This window comes from Anolis sagrei, chromosome Y (genome assembly GCF_037176765.1).
Source record: "Anolis sagrei isolate rAnoSag1 chromosome Y, rAnoSag1.mat, whole genome shotgun sequence".
Taxonomy (NCBI): Eukaryota; Metazoa; Chordata; class Lepidosauria; order Squamata; family Dactyloidae; genus Anolis; species Anolis sagrei.
The window spans coordinates 33,334,117-33,348,383 of record NC_090035.1 but is presented as its reverse complement, the minus strand read 5'-3'; the positions used below and the strand labels follow the sequence as shown (position 1 = coordinate 33,348,383).

Here is a 14,267-nt window from a genome sequence, read left to right as displayed (position 1 = left end):
GAGGGGCCTCTTCTTCCTCCTTCTCCCTCCTGCCTTGGGAGTAGTGATTGGAAATCAGTATGCCGGAGGAGAAGGAGGGGGAGGTCCGATTTAGCAGCAGGAAGGAAGGCAAGGCCAAGGAAAGGAACTTCCATTTGAATGCTCTGCCATTCAAATTGTAGACCACACTTTCCCTTTCCTCTTTCATCCCCTTCCTTCCTTCCTTCTTTCTATTCCTTCTTGCTCTCTCCCCATCCTTCTCTCCCTCCCTTCTCTCTTCCCCCATTTCCTTCCTTCATGCCTTCCCTTCCTCCTCTCCACCCTCATCCTTCCTCTTTCCTTTTCTCTTTCCTCGCCTCCTTCCTTTCTCTCCTTCCTTTCTATCATTCCTCCTTCCTTCTTTCCTCCCTCTTTAGCTCTCCCCTTGGGTGCCGCCATCATGGGGTTCCAGTAAGCCCCGCCCATAATGAAGCAGAGTGTGCCGAGGAAGAAGTAAGGAAGGGGAGAGCCCAGTTCCACCTCCTCATTGATTCCAGGTGAGCTGGACATCCAAGCAGCCCCCAAGTTCAATTTCCACCAGAATTCACATTTGGCCATATTGAATATTCATCCCAACTTTGGTCCCAATCCAGCTTTCTTTCACAGTGCTATCTGGATGAACAATTTCTTCTCCCCCTCCCCCTCCTCATTCTCTCATCCACCCCAACTCCTCCTTCCTTCCCTTCCTTTCTCTACTTCCTTCTCCTTCCTTTAATTCTTTCCCTCCTTGCCTTCCCTCCTTCCTCTCCCTCCTTCTTCCCTTTCCTTTTCTCCATTACTCCTCCCACCCTTTCTTGCCGTCCCTCCTTTCCCTTCCTCCCTTTCTTTCCTTCCCTTTTCTCTCTCTCTCTCTCTCCCCCCCCCCCCCCCAAGTTTGATCCTCCTTTATTAAATCTACAGTATAGATGCACCCAAAGAAGGAAGGAGAAAAGGAAATAAAAAGTGAAAGAAGCAAGGAAACAGGGAAGGAAGAAATGAGACAAAGGAAGAAGTAAAGAAAGGGGGAGGGAGGGAAGGAAAGAGAGAAGGAACGATGAAACCAAAGAGTGAAAGAAGGAATGAAAGAAACAGGCAGAGAAGGAAGAAAGGAGAAAAAGGGGAAGGGGAAGAAAAAGGGGAAGGAATAGGTTGGTACCTCTCTTTCATAACAGTCCAGATATCTCCCTCTACTTCGAAAATTCTTACTATAGGCAACAGCAACATGTGGCAGGGCACAGCTAGTGTGTGTGTGTGTGTGTGTGTGTATAAATATATATATGAAGTTTTTATGTATTTGTCAATGTATATAAATATCTATATCCATACACATATATTGTTTTAGGCACATTAAGGGAGACACAGTGAGAGAGGTCTTTATTTTCTGTTTTTGAAGAGCAATATCCATACATGCAGACATATGTGTGGGAAGATTTTATGCGTTTATGAATACATTTACATATATACATACATACACATATATTGTCTCACACACATTTAAAGAAAGAGCAAGGGAATTCTTTACTATCTAGTTTTGAAGAGATAGATGCATGCATACATATGCGCTATATATAATGTGTAAATATGTGAAGTTTTTATGTATTTATAAATGCATTGTTTATAAATGTACATAAATGCCTGTACTGTCACATGCATGTTAAAGGAGACAGAGTGAGGCAGGTCTTTATTATCTGTTTATAAAGAGGTATGTGCATGCATAGAAACCTATATGATAGATATAGATATATATGGCAAGTTTTATGTATGTATAAATGTATATACATATCTGCATAATGCACACATGCACATTAAGGAAGTTGGAAGGAGGGCTTTATTATCTATTTATAAAGAGATGCATACATAAATGATAGCTCTTCATCATGTGTGTACACACACACACATTTATATATAAATATATGTAATGTTCATTTGTGGGATTAACAGTACTCTTTCCCACTGGACAAATTGACACCAAATTTGGACAGCATACACCTAACAACCCAATATATGTCCTTCACTCAAAAAAATGATTTTGTCATTTGGGGATTGTAGTTGCTGGGATTTATAGTTCACCTACAATCAAAGAGCATTCTGAACCCCACCAAGGATGGAATTGAACCAAACTTGGTACATTCTCCAATGACCAACAGAAAATACTGGAAGGGTTTGGTGGGCAGTGTCCTTTGGTTTTGGAGTCTTCAAATTTGGGCATATCGGGTATTTGTGCCAACTTTGTTCCAGTGAATGAAAATACATCCTGCATATCAGATATTTACATTATGATTCATAACAGTAGGAAAACTACAGCTATGAAGTTGCAATGAAAATAATGTTATGGTTGGGGGTCTTCACAACATGAGGAACTGTATTAAAGGGTCGCGACATTAGGAAGGTTGAGAAACACTGATCTAGGCACTAGACTACTATTTATGCAAGCCAAAATCCCATTGACTTTTTTAGCTGCCGCATGACATTGTTGGCTCATGTTTAACTTGTTGTCCAGGAGGAGTCCATGTGTATTGCATATATGTCTACTTCAGTCAGGGCCAATTTAGGCCCCCCCTCCAGGTGTTTTGGACTTCCACGATTCCTAACAGTCTCAGGCCCTTTCCTTTTCCCCCTCAGCCGCTAAGCGCCCGAGGCTATTAGGAATGGTGGGAGTTGAAATCCAAAACACCTGGAGGGAGGGAAGGCCCAAATTGGCCCGTGCCTGGTGTATATAAACCGAGAAGAAAAGCCCCCTGGCCCTGCGTCCCCTTCAGGCGACAAGGTTTGTTGTGCCTCGAAGCAGCATGGGCATGAATAGGGCAGGAAGGCCCGCTCCGCCTCACCTGCAGGCCTCTCCTGGCGCTCACCTGGTCCCAGGGCCTCCATGGCGGCGGCGGAGGCGTTGGAGGCCTCGCTGCGGTCTCCTCCCCCGGCTTCCCCTCCTCCGGGCCCCGCCGCCCCCGCCGCCGCGTAGCGCTTGATTTCGGGAATATTGGCTTCGGGGTGAGGGCTGACCCCTCGCACCCTCCTCTCTTCCTCCTCCTCGGGCTCCACCGACGGAGCCCCGGATTCTGGCCGCTTCGCCTCGCTTTCCGCCCTTCTTCCTTTCCCTCAGGCTCGCACACTCGCCTCGGCGTGCCCCCGCGACGAAGGAAGGGACACAAACGCCACAGCCGTTCCCTTCAGGGCCCTCAGCTGCGTCGCCGTGCGTCAGCGCGCTCTGCGTACGTGCGTGCGTGCGCGCTCCCGCCAACACCACCACAGCCGCCGTCCTCCTCTCCTCTTCTTTCCTCCACAACTGTCAATACATTCTTAAGCTCCACCCCCTTTTGGCTGAGGTGTCCATTCAGGTGACAGGTTCCCTGGCCTCACAGTGGTTCTCAACCTGTGGCTCCTCAGATGTTTTGACCTTCAATTCCCAGAAATCCTAATACTTACTTACTTAGGCGATCCCTCGTTGGACGAGTAAGATGGTCTTCCATTATGGATTTCCCTGTGGGTCCGTATGTGGCTGTGGAGCCCTATTCTTGCTCTGCATCTTCTTCCGCAGTGAGGGCATTGGTTTCCAGGTGGAAGGTGGTCCCGGTCGGGGTTGGCTTGACGCGCCTTCCTCCTGGCACGTTTCTCTCTTTCACCCTCCACTCGTGCCTCCTCAAATTCTGCAGCTCTGCTGGTCACAGCTGTCCTCCAGCTGGAGCGCTCAAGGGCCAGGGCTTCCCAGTTCTCAGTGTCTATGCCAGAGTTTTTAAGGTTGGCTTTGAGCCCATCTTTAAATCTCTTTTCCTGTCCACCAACGTTCCGTTTTCAGTTCTTAAGTTCGGAGTAGAGCAACTGCTTTGGGAGACGGTGGTCAGGCATCCGGACAACGTGGCCGGCCCAGTGGAGTTGATGTTGGAGGACCATCGCTTCAATGCTGGTGGTCTTTGCTTCTTCCAGCACACTGACGTTTGTCCGCTTGTCTTCCCAAGAGATTTGCAGGATTTTCCGGAGGCAGCGCTGATGGAATCGTTCCAGGAGTTGCATGTGGCGTCTGTAGACAGTCCACGTTTCGCAGGCATAGAGCAGGGTTGGGAGGACAATAGCTTTATAGACAAGCACCTTGGTCTCCCTACGGATCTCCCGGTCCTCAAACACACTCTGCTTCATTCTGGAAAATGCTGCACTTGCAGAGCTCAGGCGGTGTTGTATTTCGGCATCGATGTTCACTTTGGTGGAGAGGTGGCTGCCAAGGTAGCGGAAATGATCAACATTTTCTAATGTTACACGATTAAGCTGTATTACTGGCATTGGGGAGGGATTGGCTGGTGACTGCTGGAACAGCACCTTGGTTTTCTCAATGTTCAGTGACAGGCCGAGCTTCTCGTATGCTTCTGCGAAGGTGTTTAGAGTGGCTTGTAGATCTTCTTCTGAATGCGCATAGACGACATTGTCATCAGCATACTGGAGTTCTATAACAGATGTTGTTGTAGCCTTGGTTTTGGCTTTCAGTCTGCTGAGGTTGAATAGCTTGCCATCTGTCCAATAGATGATTTCCACTCCGGTGGGAAGCTTCCCATCAACAAGGTGAAGTATCATAGCGATGAAGATGGAGAATAGAGTTGGGGCAATAACACATCCCTGTTTGACACCCGATTCCACCTTAAATGGGTCACTTTGGGAGCCACTGCTGTCCAAGACTGTTGCCATCATGTCATCGTGGAGGAGCCGCAGGATGTTCACAAATTTGTTAGGGCACCCGATTTTGTGGAGGATGGTCCAGAGAGCACTGCTATTCTCTGTGTCGAATGCCTTTGCAAGATCGATGAATGCCATGTACAGAGGTTGGTTTTGTTCCCTGCATTTTTCTTGGAGCTGTCGTGCAGTGAAGATCATGTCCACAGTTCCTCTGGAGGGGCGGAAGTCGTTCTGGGATTCTGGGAGGGTGTCTTCTGAGAGGGGCAGAAGGCGGTTTGCAAGGATTCTTGCGAGGATTTTCCCAGCGGAGGTTAGAAGGGAGATACCTCGATAGTTTCCGCAGTCTGTCCTTTCCCCTTTTTTGAAGAGGGTGATGATGGTGGCGTCCTTGAAATCTGCTGGGATTTTCTCTGTCACCCACACTTTTTCTATGAGCTGGTGGAGTTGGAGTGTCAGCTCAGGTCCTCCCTCTTTAAAGATTTCAGCAGGGATCCCATCCGGTCCGCTGGCTTTGTTATTCTTTTGTTGGCTGATGGCATTGCTGACTTCTTCCAGACTAGGCAGTGCTGCAAGCTCATCCCTGGTTTGTTGTTGCGGGATTTGTGAAAGGACCTCTTCAGCCACATTGGAGCTGCGGTTCAGGAGGCTTTGGTAGTGTTCTTTCCAACGTAATGCAATTGAGTTTTGGTCCTTCAGGAGTTTGGTTCCATCTGATGAGCGTAGAGGCTGTATGCCATGGTTTCTTGGTCTGTAGATGACCTTTGTGGCTTTGAAAAATCCCTGAGCATTATGGGTATCTGCCAGGTGTTGGATTTCTTCGGCCTTCTTTGTCCACCAGATGTTCTTGAGCTCTCTTGTCCTTCTTTGGACCTCAGCTTTTGCACTGGCATAGATCTTTTTCTTAGCAGCACAGTTGATGTCTCTCTGCCATGCTTGGAAGGCTTTCCTTTTCTTGTCAATTAGCTGTTGGATCTCGATGTCATTTTCATCAAACCAGTCTTGATGTTTCTTGGCTTGGTATCCAATAGTTTCTTCGCAGGCTTGGATGATGGAGGTCTTCAGTTTGTTCCAATGTTCCTCAACATTTTCGGGGTGTACTGTGGGTAGATGGTTCTTGAGTGCTGTTTGGAGATGGGCTCGCCTGGAGGGCTCCTGAAGGGCTTGGGTGTTCATTTTGCGCCTTGTCTTCCTTCCTTGGAGTCTGCGCTTGGGGGCGATCTTGATAGCCATCGAGGATCGAATTAGCCTGTGGTCAGTCCAGCAGTCGTCAGCACCTGTCATGGCTCTTGTGAGGAGCACATCACGGCGGTCTCTGGCGCGTGTGATTACATAGTCTAAGAGGTGCCAATGCTTTGACCGGGGGTGCTTCCATGATATCTTGAACTTGTTTTTCTGGCGGAAGAGCGTGTTGGTGATGACAAGGTTGTGCTCCGCACATTTGGTGAGAAGCAGGATGCCATTTGAGTTGCTGTTTCCAACCCCGTCTTTTCCGATGCTCCCTGGCCACAGGTCGAAGTCTCGCCCGACTCTTGCGTTGAAGTCCCCCAGGAGGATGATTTTGTCCTCCTTAGGTATCCCCGATAGGACGTTGTCCAGCTGACAGTAGAATTTCTCCTTGATGTCTTCGTCAGCATCTAGTGTTGGTGCATAGGCACTTATGATGGTTGCCCGTTGGTTTTTGGCAAGATCGATTCGGAGGGTTGAGAGTCGTTCGTTGATGCCAGTGGGTGCTTCGGACAGATGTTTCATCAGGTCATTTCTGATGGCGAAGCCAACTCCGTGCATTCTTTGGTCTTTTTCGGGCAGTCCCTTCCAGAAGAAGGTGTAGCCTCCTTTTTCTTCCTTCAGCTGTCCCTCTCCTACTCTCCGGGTCTCCTGAAGGGCTGCTATGTCGATGTTGAAGCGTCCCAGCTCCCTTGCAATGATGGCAGTTCTGCGTTCGGGGCGTTCACTGCCACTGTTGTCCATCAGAGTCCGTATGGTCCACGTACCGAAGTTCATTTTTCTTTTTTGGCCGCAGGGTGGTGACCCAACTGGACGCGGCAGTCCAGTCAGGGATAAGTGAGGCAGACTATGTTTAGGGCACCTTTTCTAGCCCCCTCCCCATGTGGGGTGAGCAGAGTGGGTCCTCAAAAGGGCTGCTCAGTCGCGGATACAGCTGCCGAACTACTCAACCGCCTCGGACCTTGAGGTAGAACGACTGAGTCCGTACCCACTGCCCATGTGCCAGTCTGTGACTAGGGGCTTCCAGATTTCACAGTCCTGCCCCCGTCGCCACTCGCTGATCGCCATGGGGCTTTGGTTGGTTGGTTTTTATTTTCTTTGGAAGACGCCTGTGCGTGGGTTTTTTTAATATGTGGAGGTCAGTGCACAACTGATCAACACACAGTCTTCACAGAGTGAGGTTCCACTGGTGATGTAGTTTAACACAATGACCGTGGCTTCTCAGTCTGTTGCAGCCTTCTTCCGCCTTCGCAGCCGTTGTAACATGTGCCATGTTATCCTCCGCCTGCTCCGCCGTTGAGGTCTTTGGGTCTTCGGACTGTGCTTGGTCTGGAACCTCGCCTGCAGCCACTCCTAGAAGTGCACGACTCCAGTTGTTGTGCCTACAGGTTCATTGGAACGCGCAAGCCCCCTCACCACGACCATGTGACAGTCCATCGAGGGGGGAAAAAAATCCTAATAGCTAGTAAACTGGCTCGGATTTCTGGGAGTTGTAGGCCAAAACACCTGGAGACCCACAGGTTGAGAACCACTAAGACTTCGTCCCACTGAACATGTCAAGTTCTCTTGCCCTGGACATCCTACAGATTACTGCAACGCACTCTACATGGGGTTGCCACTGAAGACTGCCCGAAAGCTCCAACTAGTCCAACACTCGGCAGCTAGTTTGCTCACAGGAGCGGGGTACAGGGAGTACACAATAATAATAATAATAATAATAATAATAGTAATAATAATAATAATAATAAGGCGAAGGCCTTTTGTATGGTAGCCCCCCAACTCTGGAACTCACTCGCCAAGGATATCAGACAAGCCCCCACATTGGCAGTCTGAAAACGTGGCTGTTCCAGTGTGCCTTCCCTGAATAAAGGAAACAATCCCCTGCAAAATATCCTGAAAAGCACTTTAATTACTCGTTGGGTTGCTCTTCCTACATTTAGTTTAAAACCCTCCTATTAGATACATCCTACCTCTGTCCATGGCCAGCGTTTATTTTTAAAATTTTAACTATTATATCTGACCCAGTCATAGTTTTTTGAATCTTTGTGTGTTACTGTCTATATGTGAGTTATATCAATTGTATTATTTATTTGCTTATTGCTTGTTGTTTTTACTGATATGTTGTTGGGCTTGGCCTCATGTAAGCCGCTCCAAGTCCCTTTGGGACACGGTGGTGGAGTATAAATAAAGTTTTATTATTATTATTATTATTATTATTATTATTATTTATAATAAGAAACATTAATAATAAAATAGAAGAAGCAGAAGCAGAAGCAGAAGCAGAAGCAGAAGCAGAAGCAGAAGCAGAAGCAGAAGAAGAAGAAGAAGAAGAAGAAGAAGAAGAAATATGCTGCACTGGCATATTATGTGAAAGGCAGTCAAGAACCAACCTTGAGGGAAGTCAATAGTAGTAAATTGCTTAAAGTGCAAAAGACAAAGAGTGAATACTATAAAAACACAATCCAGAGCAGAAGCAAAAACTGGCAAAAGAAGACTCTCCATGGACAGTTCCTGGGAAAAATTGAGAGCCAAATTGACAAAGAAAAAACATGGATGTGCCTCACAAATAGAACTTTGAAAAAGGAGACGGATGGCCTGATACTGGCAGCCCAAGAACAAGCCATTAGAACCAATGCAATCAAAGCCAGAATTTAAAAGCCAATGACAGATCCCAAGTGTAGACTCTGCAAGAAAGCAGATGAAACAATAGGTCACATCCTCAGCTGCTGCAAGAAGATTGCGCAGACAGATTACAAGCAGAGGCATAACACCGTTGCTCAGATGATTCACTGGAACTTGTGCCACAAATACCACCTGCCTGTGACAACTAACTGGTGGGATCACAAGCCGGAAAAAGTTGCAGAAAATGAGCACGTCAAACTCCTCTGGGACTTCCGAATTCAGACTGACAGAGTTTTGGAGCACAATACTCCTGACCTCACGACTGTGTTAAAAAAGAAGAAGTATGGATTGTTGATGTTGCAATCCCAGGTGACAGCAGGATTGAAGAGAAGCAACTGGAAAAGCTGACACAATATGAGGATTTAAAGATCAAATTGCGAAGACTGTGGAACAAACCAGTCAAGGTGGTCCCAGTGGTGATCGGCACACTGGGAACAATGCCTAAAGACCTTGGCTTGTACTGCAACACAATCGGCACTGACAAAATTACCATCTGCAAGCTGCAAAAAGCCACCTTACTGGGATCTGCACGCATTATTCGACGATACATCACACAATCCTAGACACTTGGGAAATGTCCGACGTGTGAACCAATTCAGGAGAGAGAATTTGTCTGGTGTGGACTCATCTTGTTCTGTTTCAAAAATAATAATAAATATTTATAACCCACCACCATTTCTATATCTATATCTATATCTATATCTATATCTATATCTATCTATACCTATATCTATATCTATCTACCTATCTATCTATCTCTATCTCTATCTATTTCTATTTCTATCTATCTATCTATCTATCTATCTATCTATCTATCTATCTATGTATATAATAAAAGTCAAAAATTGTATACGGAGGACAAAAGTGTGGCGGGAGGAGTATGTGCCAGCGTTCTGATTGGCTGCCGCTGTGGTGCGATTTGCATATGGTCTCTGATTGGCCAGCTTCAATAGGAGCCCCTGGTGGAAAAAAGAGTTCATGACAGAAACGGGGACATGAGAAGGAAATTTGCATATGGTCTCTGATTGGCCAGCCTCAATTCCAAGATTCCGAGATGACAAAGAGAGGAAAGGAAAAGGCCAGAGGGGGCTGAGTCAGACAATTACCAATACAGACCAGACTTGGCACACAGAGCCCCCATCACCCACTCGACATCCTACTGCAGTTTGGAGAAGGATGAACCATGGATGATGGGACTTGCACTACCATCACTCACATTCTGAGACCGCTGTTAACCTCATCCAATGACTGATCAGTACCAAACTTGTCACATAGACCTCTCATGACCCACTTTACGCCATGGTGCGGTTTGACTGTGGATCGAGCATGGATTATTGGACTTGCAGTATCTACGCTCAATTCCTGAGACCACTGCAACCATCATCCAATTTCCGATAAGGACCAAACTTGGCACACCGGGTCTCCATGATGCACTCTACATCCTGGTGTGGCTTGGAGGAGGATGCACCATGGACGATGGGACTGGCAATACCTGCACTCCCTTCCTAAAACAATTATAATTGCCAACAATGATGGATCAGGACCACAATTTACACAGAGAGCCCGCATAACCCACTCTACATCCTGGTGCGGTTTGGAAGAATTTGACAATGGATGATGGGACTTGCAGTCACTTCACTCACTTCCTGAGACCACTGAGATCCTTGCCAATGACTGATCAGGACCAAATTTGGCACACAGAGTCCCATGACCCACTCTACATCCTGGTGTACTTTTGAGGAGGACAGAGCATGGATGATAGGACTTCAAGTACCTCCACTCTCTTCCTAACACTGCTGCAACCCTCATCTAATATCCGAACAAAACCAAACTTGGCACACAGAGCCCCCATGACCCACTCTACATCCTACTGCGGTTTGGAGTAGGGCATACTATGGATGATGGGACTTGCAGTACCTCTACTCGCTTTCCGAGACTGCTGCGACCCTCAACAATGACTGAACAACACCAAACTTGGCACATAGACCTCTCATGACCTACTTTACGCCATGGTGCGGTTTGACTGTGGATCGAGCATGGATTATTGGACTTGCAGTATCTTCGCTCAATTCCTGAGACCACTGCAACCATCATCCAATTTCCGATAAGGACCAAACTTGGCACACCGGGTCTCCATGATGCACTCTACATCCTGGTGCGGTTTGGAGGATGATGCACCATGGACGATGGGACTTGAAGTACCTTCACTCACTTAGTGAAACTACTGAGACCCTCATCCAATGACTGATGAAGACCAAACTTGGCACACAGAACCCCCGTGGCCAACTTAACATTCTGGTAAGGTTTGGGGGAGAATAGACTATGGATGAAGGGATTTCAAGTACCTCCACTCACTTCCCAAGACTGCTGCAACCCTCATCTAATGACCAAGCAAGACCAAACTTGCCACACAGAGCCCCCATGAGAGACTCTACATCCTGGTGCTGTTTGGAGGGGGGCGGACAATGGATGATGGGACTTGCAGTACCTTCACTCACTTCCTGAAACCACAGTGACATTCATCCAAATACCAAGAAAGACCAAACTTGGCACAGAGAGCCCCCATGGCCAAATCAACATTCTGGTGATGTTTGAGGGAGACTATGGATAATGGGACTTGCAGTACCTTAACTTTTTGAGACTGCTGTGACCCTCATCCAATGACTGATCAAGACCAAACTTAGCACACAGAGCCCCCATGACCCTCTCTCCATCCTGGTGCAGTTTGGAGGACGATGGACCACAGATGATGGGACTAACAGTACCTTCACTGACTTCCTGAGACCACTGCGAGCCATATAAATAACTGATAAACACCAACCTTGATATACAATTCCTTTCTCTAATAACCGGGCAGCGCTAGGTCCCCAAGCTAGTCTATATCTATATCTATGTATATAATAAAAGTCAAAACTTGTATGCGGAGGACAAAAGTGTGGCGGGAGGAGTATGTGCCAGCGTTCTGATTGGCTGCCGCTGTGGTGCTATTTGCATATGGTCTCTGATTGGCCAGCTTCAATAGGAGCCCCTGGTGGAGAAAAGAGTTCATGGCAGAAATGGGGACATGAGAAGGAAATTTGCATATGGTCTCTGATTGGCCAGCCTCAATTCCAAGTTTCCGAGCTGACAAAGAGAGGAAAGGAAAAGGCCAGGGGAGGCTGGGTCAGAAAATTACCAATACAGACCACACTTGGCACACAGAGCCCGCAAGACCCACTCGACATCCTACTGCAGTTTGGAGGAGGATGAACCATGGATGTTGGGACTTGCAGTACCATCACTCACGTTCTGAGACCGCTGTTAACCTCATCCAATCAGGACCAAACTTGGCACATAGACCTCTCATGACCCACCTTATGCCCTGGTGTGGTTTGGCCGGGGATGGACCGTGGATTATGGGACTTGCAGTACCTTTGCTCAATTCCTGAGACCACTGCAACCCTCATCCAATTACCGATAAAGACCAAACTTGGCACACTGAGTCTCCATGATGCACTCTACATCCTGGTGCAGTTTGGAGGAGGATACACCATGGATGATGGGACTTGCAATACCTGCACTCCCTTCCTAAGACCATTACAACTGCCAACAATGATGGATCAGGACCACAATTTACACAGAGAGTCCGCATGACCCACTCTACATCCTGGTGCGGTTAGGAAAAATTTGTCAATGGATGATGGGACTTGCAGTCACTTCACTCACTTCCTGAGACCACTGACTGATCAAGACCCCTGGTGCCCTTTCGAGGAGGATAGACAATGGATGATGGGACTTCAGGTACCTCCACTCCCCAAGACTGCTGCAACCCTCATCTAATGTCCGAACAAAACCAAACTTGGCACACAGAGCCCCCATGATCCACTCTACATCCTACTGCGGTTTGGAGTAGGGCATGCCATGGATGATGGGACTTGAAGTACATCTACTCGCTTTCCGAGACTGCTGCGACCCTCAACAATGACTGAACAACACCAAACTTGGCACATAGACCTCTCATGACCCACTTTATGCCATGGTGTGGTTTGACTGTGGATTGAGCATGGATTATGGGACTTGCAGTATCTTCGCTCAATTCCTGAGACCACTGCAACCATCATCCAATTTCCGATAAGGACCAAACTTGGCACACCGGGTCTCCATGATGCACTCTACATCCTGGTGCGGTTTGGAGGATGATGCACCATGGACAATGGGACTGGCAATACCTGCACTCCCTTCCTAAGAACATTACAACTGCCAACAATGATGGATCAGGACCACAATTTACACTGAGAGCCCACATGACCCACTCTACATCCTGGAGCGGTTTGGAAGAATTTGGCCATGGATGATGGGACTTGCAATCATTTCACTCACTTCCTGAGATCACTGCGACTCTCGCCAATGACTGATCAAGACCAAACTTGCCATACAGAGTCCCCACGACCCACTCTACATCTTGGTGCACTTTCGAGGAGGACACACTATGGATGATGGGACTTGAAGTACCTCCACTCCCTTCCCAAGACTGCCGCAACCCTCATCTAATGTCCGATCAAATCCAAACTTGGCATACAGAGCCCCCATGACCCACTCTACGTCCTACTGCGGTTTGGAGTAGGGCATACAATGGATAATGGGACTTGAAGTACCTCTACTCACTTTCCGAGACTGCTGCGATCCTCAACAATGACTGAACAACACCAAACTTGGCACATAGACCTCTCATGACCCACTTTATGCCATGGTGTGGTTTGACCATGCTGTGGATCGTGCATGGAATTTGGGACTTGCAGTACCTTCGCTCAATTCCTGAGACCACTGCAAAGCATCATCCAATTTCCGATAAGGACCAAACTTGGAACACCAGGTCTCTCTATCCTGGTATGGTTTGGAGGATGATGCACCATGGACGATGGGACTTGAAGTACCTTCACTCAGTGAAACTACTGAGACCCTCATCCAATGACTGATGAAAACCAAACTTGCCACACAGTGCCCCCATGGCCAACTCAACATTCTGGTGAGGTTTGCGGGAGAACAGACGATGGATGATGGGACTTCAAGTACCTCCACTCACTTCCCAAGACTGCTGCAACCCTCATCTAATGACCAATCAAGACCAAACCTGGCACAACAGAGCCCCCATGAGCGACTCTACATCCTGGTGCTGTTTGGAGGAGGACGGACAATGGATGATGGGACTTGCAGTACCTTCACTCACTTCCTGAAACCACAGTGACATTCATCCAAATTCCAATAAAGACCAAACTTGGCACAGAGAGCCCCCATGGCCACCTCAACATTCTGGTGATGTTTGAGGGAGACTATGGATGATAGGACTTGCAGTCACTTCACTCACTTCCTGAGACCACTGAGACCCTTGTCAATAATTATTCAAGACTAAACTTGGCACATGGAGCTCCAATGACCCACTCTACATCCTGGTGCAGTTTGGAGGAGGACAGATCATGGTTGATGGGACTTCAAGTACCTCCACTCCCCAAGACTGCTGCAAAACTCATCTAATGACCAATTAAGACCAAATTTGGCACACAGAGCCCCCATGACCCACTCTACATCCTGCTGCAGTTTTGGAGGAGGGTTGACCATGGATGATGGAACTTCCATTACCTTCACGCACATTCTGAGACCTCTGCAAACCTCATCCAATGATGGATCAAGACCAAACTTGGCACATAGACCTCTCATGACCCACTTTA

At 47.6% G+C, this 14,267-nt stretch overlaps 1 protein-coding gene across 4 annotated transcripts in view; it reads right to left on the bottom strand.

Moving 5' to 3' along the window:
• The window catches only part of LOC137095551 (protein argonaute-4), a 57,494-nt gene extending 54,308 nt beyond the window's left edge, over positions 1-3,186 (bottom strand). The window contains exon 1 of one of the 4 annotated variants that reach the window (XM_067462338.1): positions 2,850-3,186. Coding sequence is in view for 2 of the 4 variants with exons in the window: in XM_067462335.1 (XP_067318436.1) it covers positions 2,826-2,868 (43 nt within the window). In the remaining 2 variants the exon portion in view is untranslated. Of the gene's footprint in view, positions 1-2,825 lie in introns of all 4 variants that reach the window. The other 3 variants (XM_067462336.1, XM_067462335.1, XM_067462337.1) reach the window with 3 other exon arrangements.
• Positions 3,187-14,267: the final 11,081 nt, after the last annotated feature.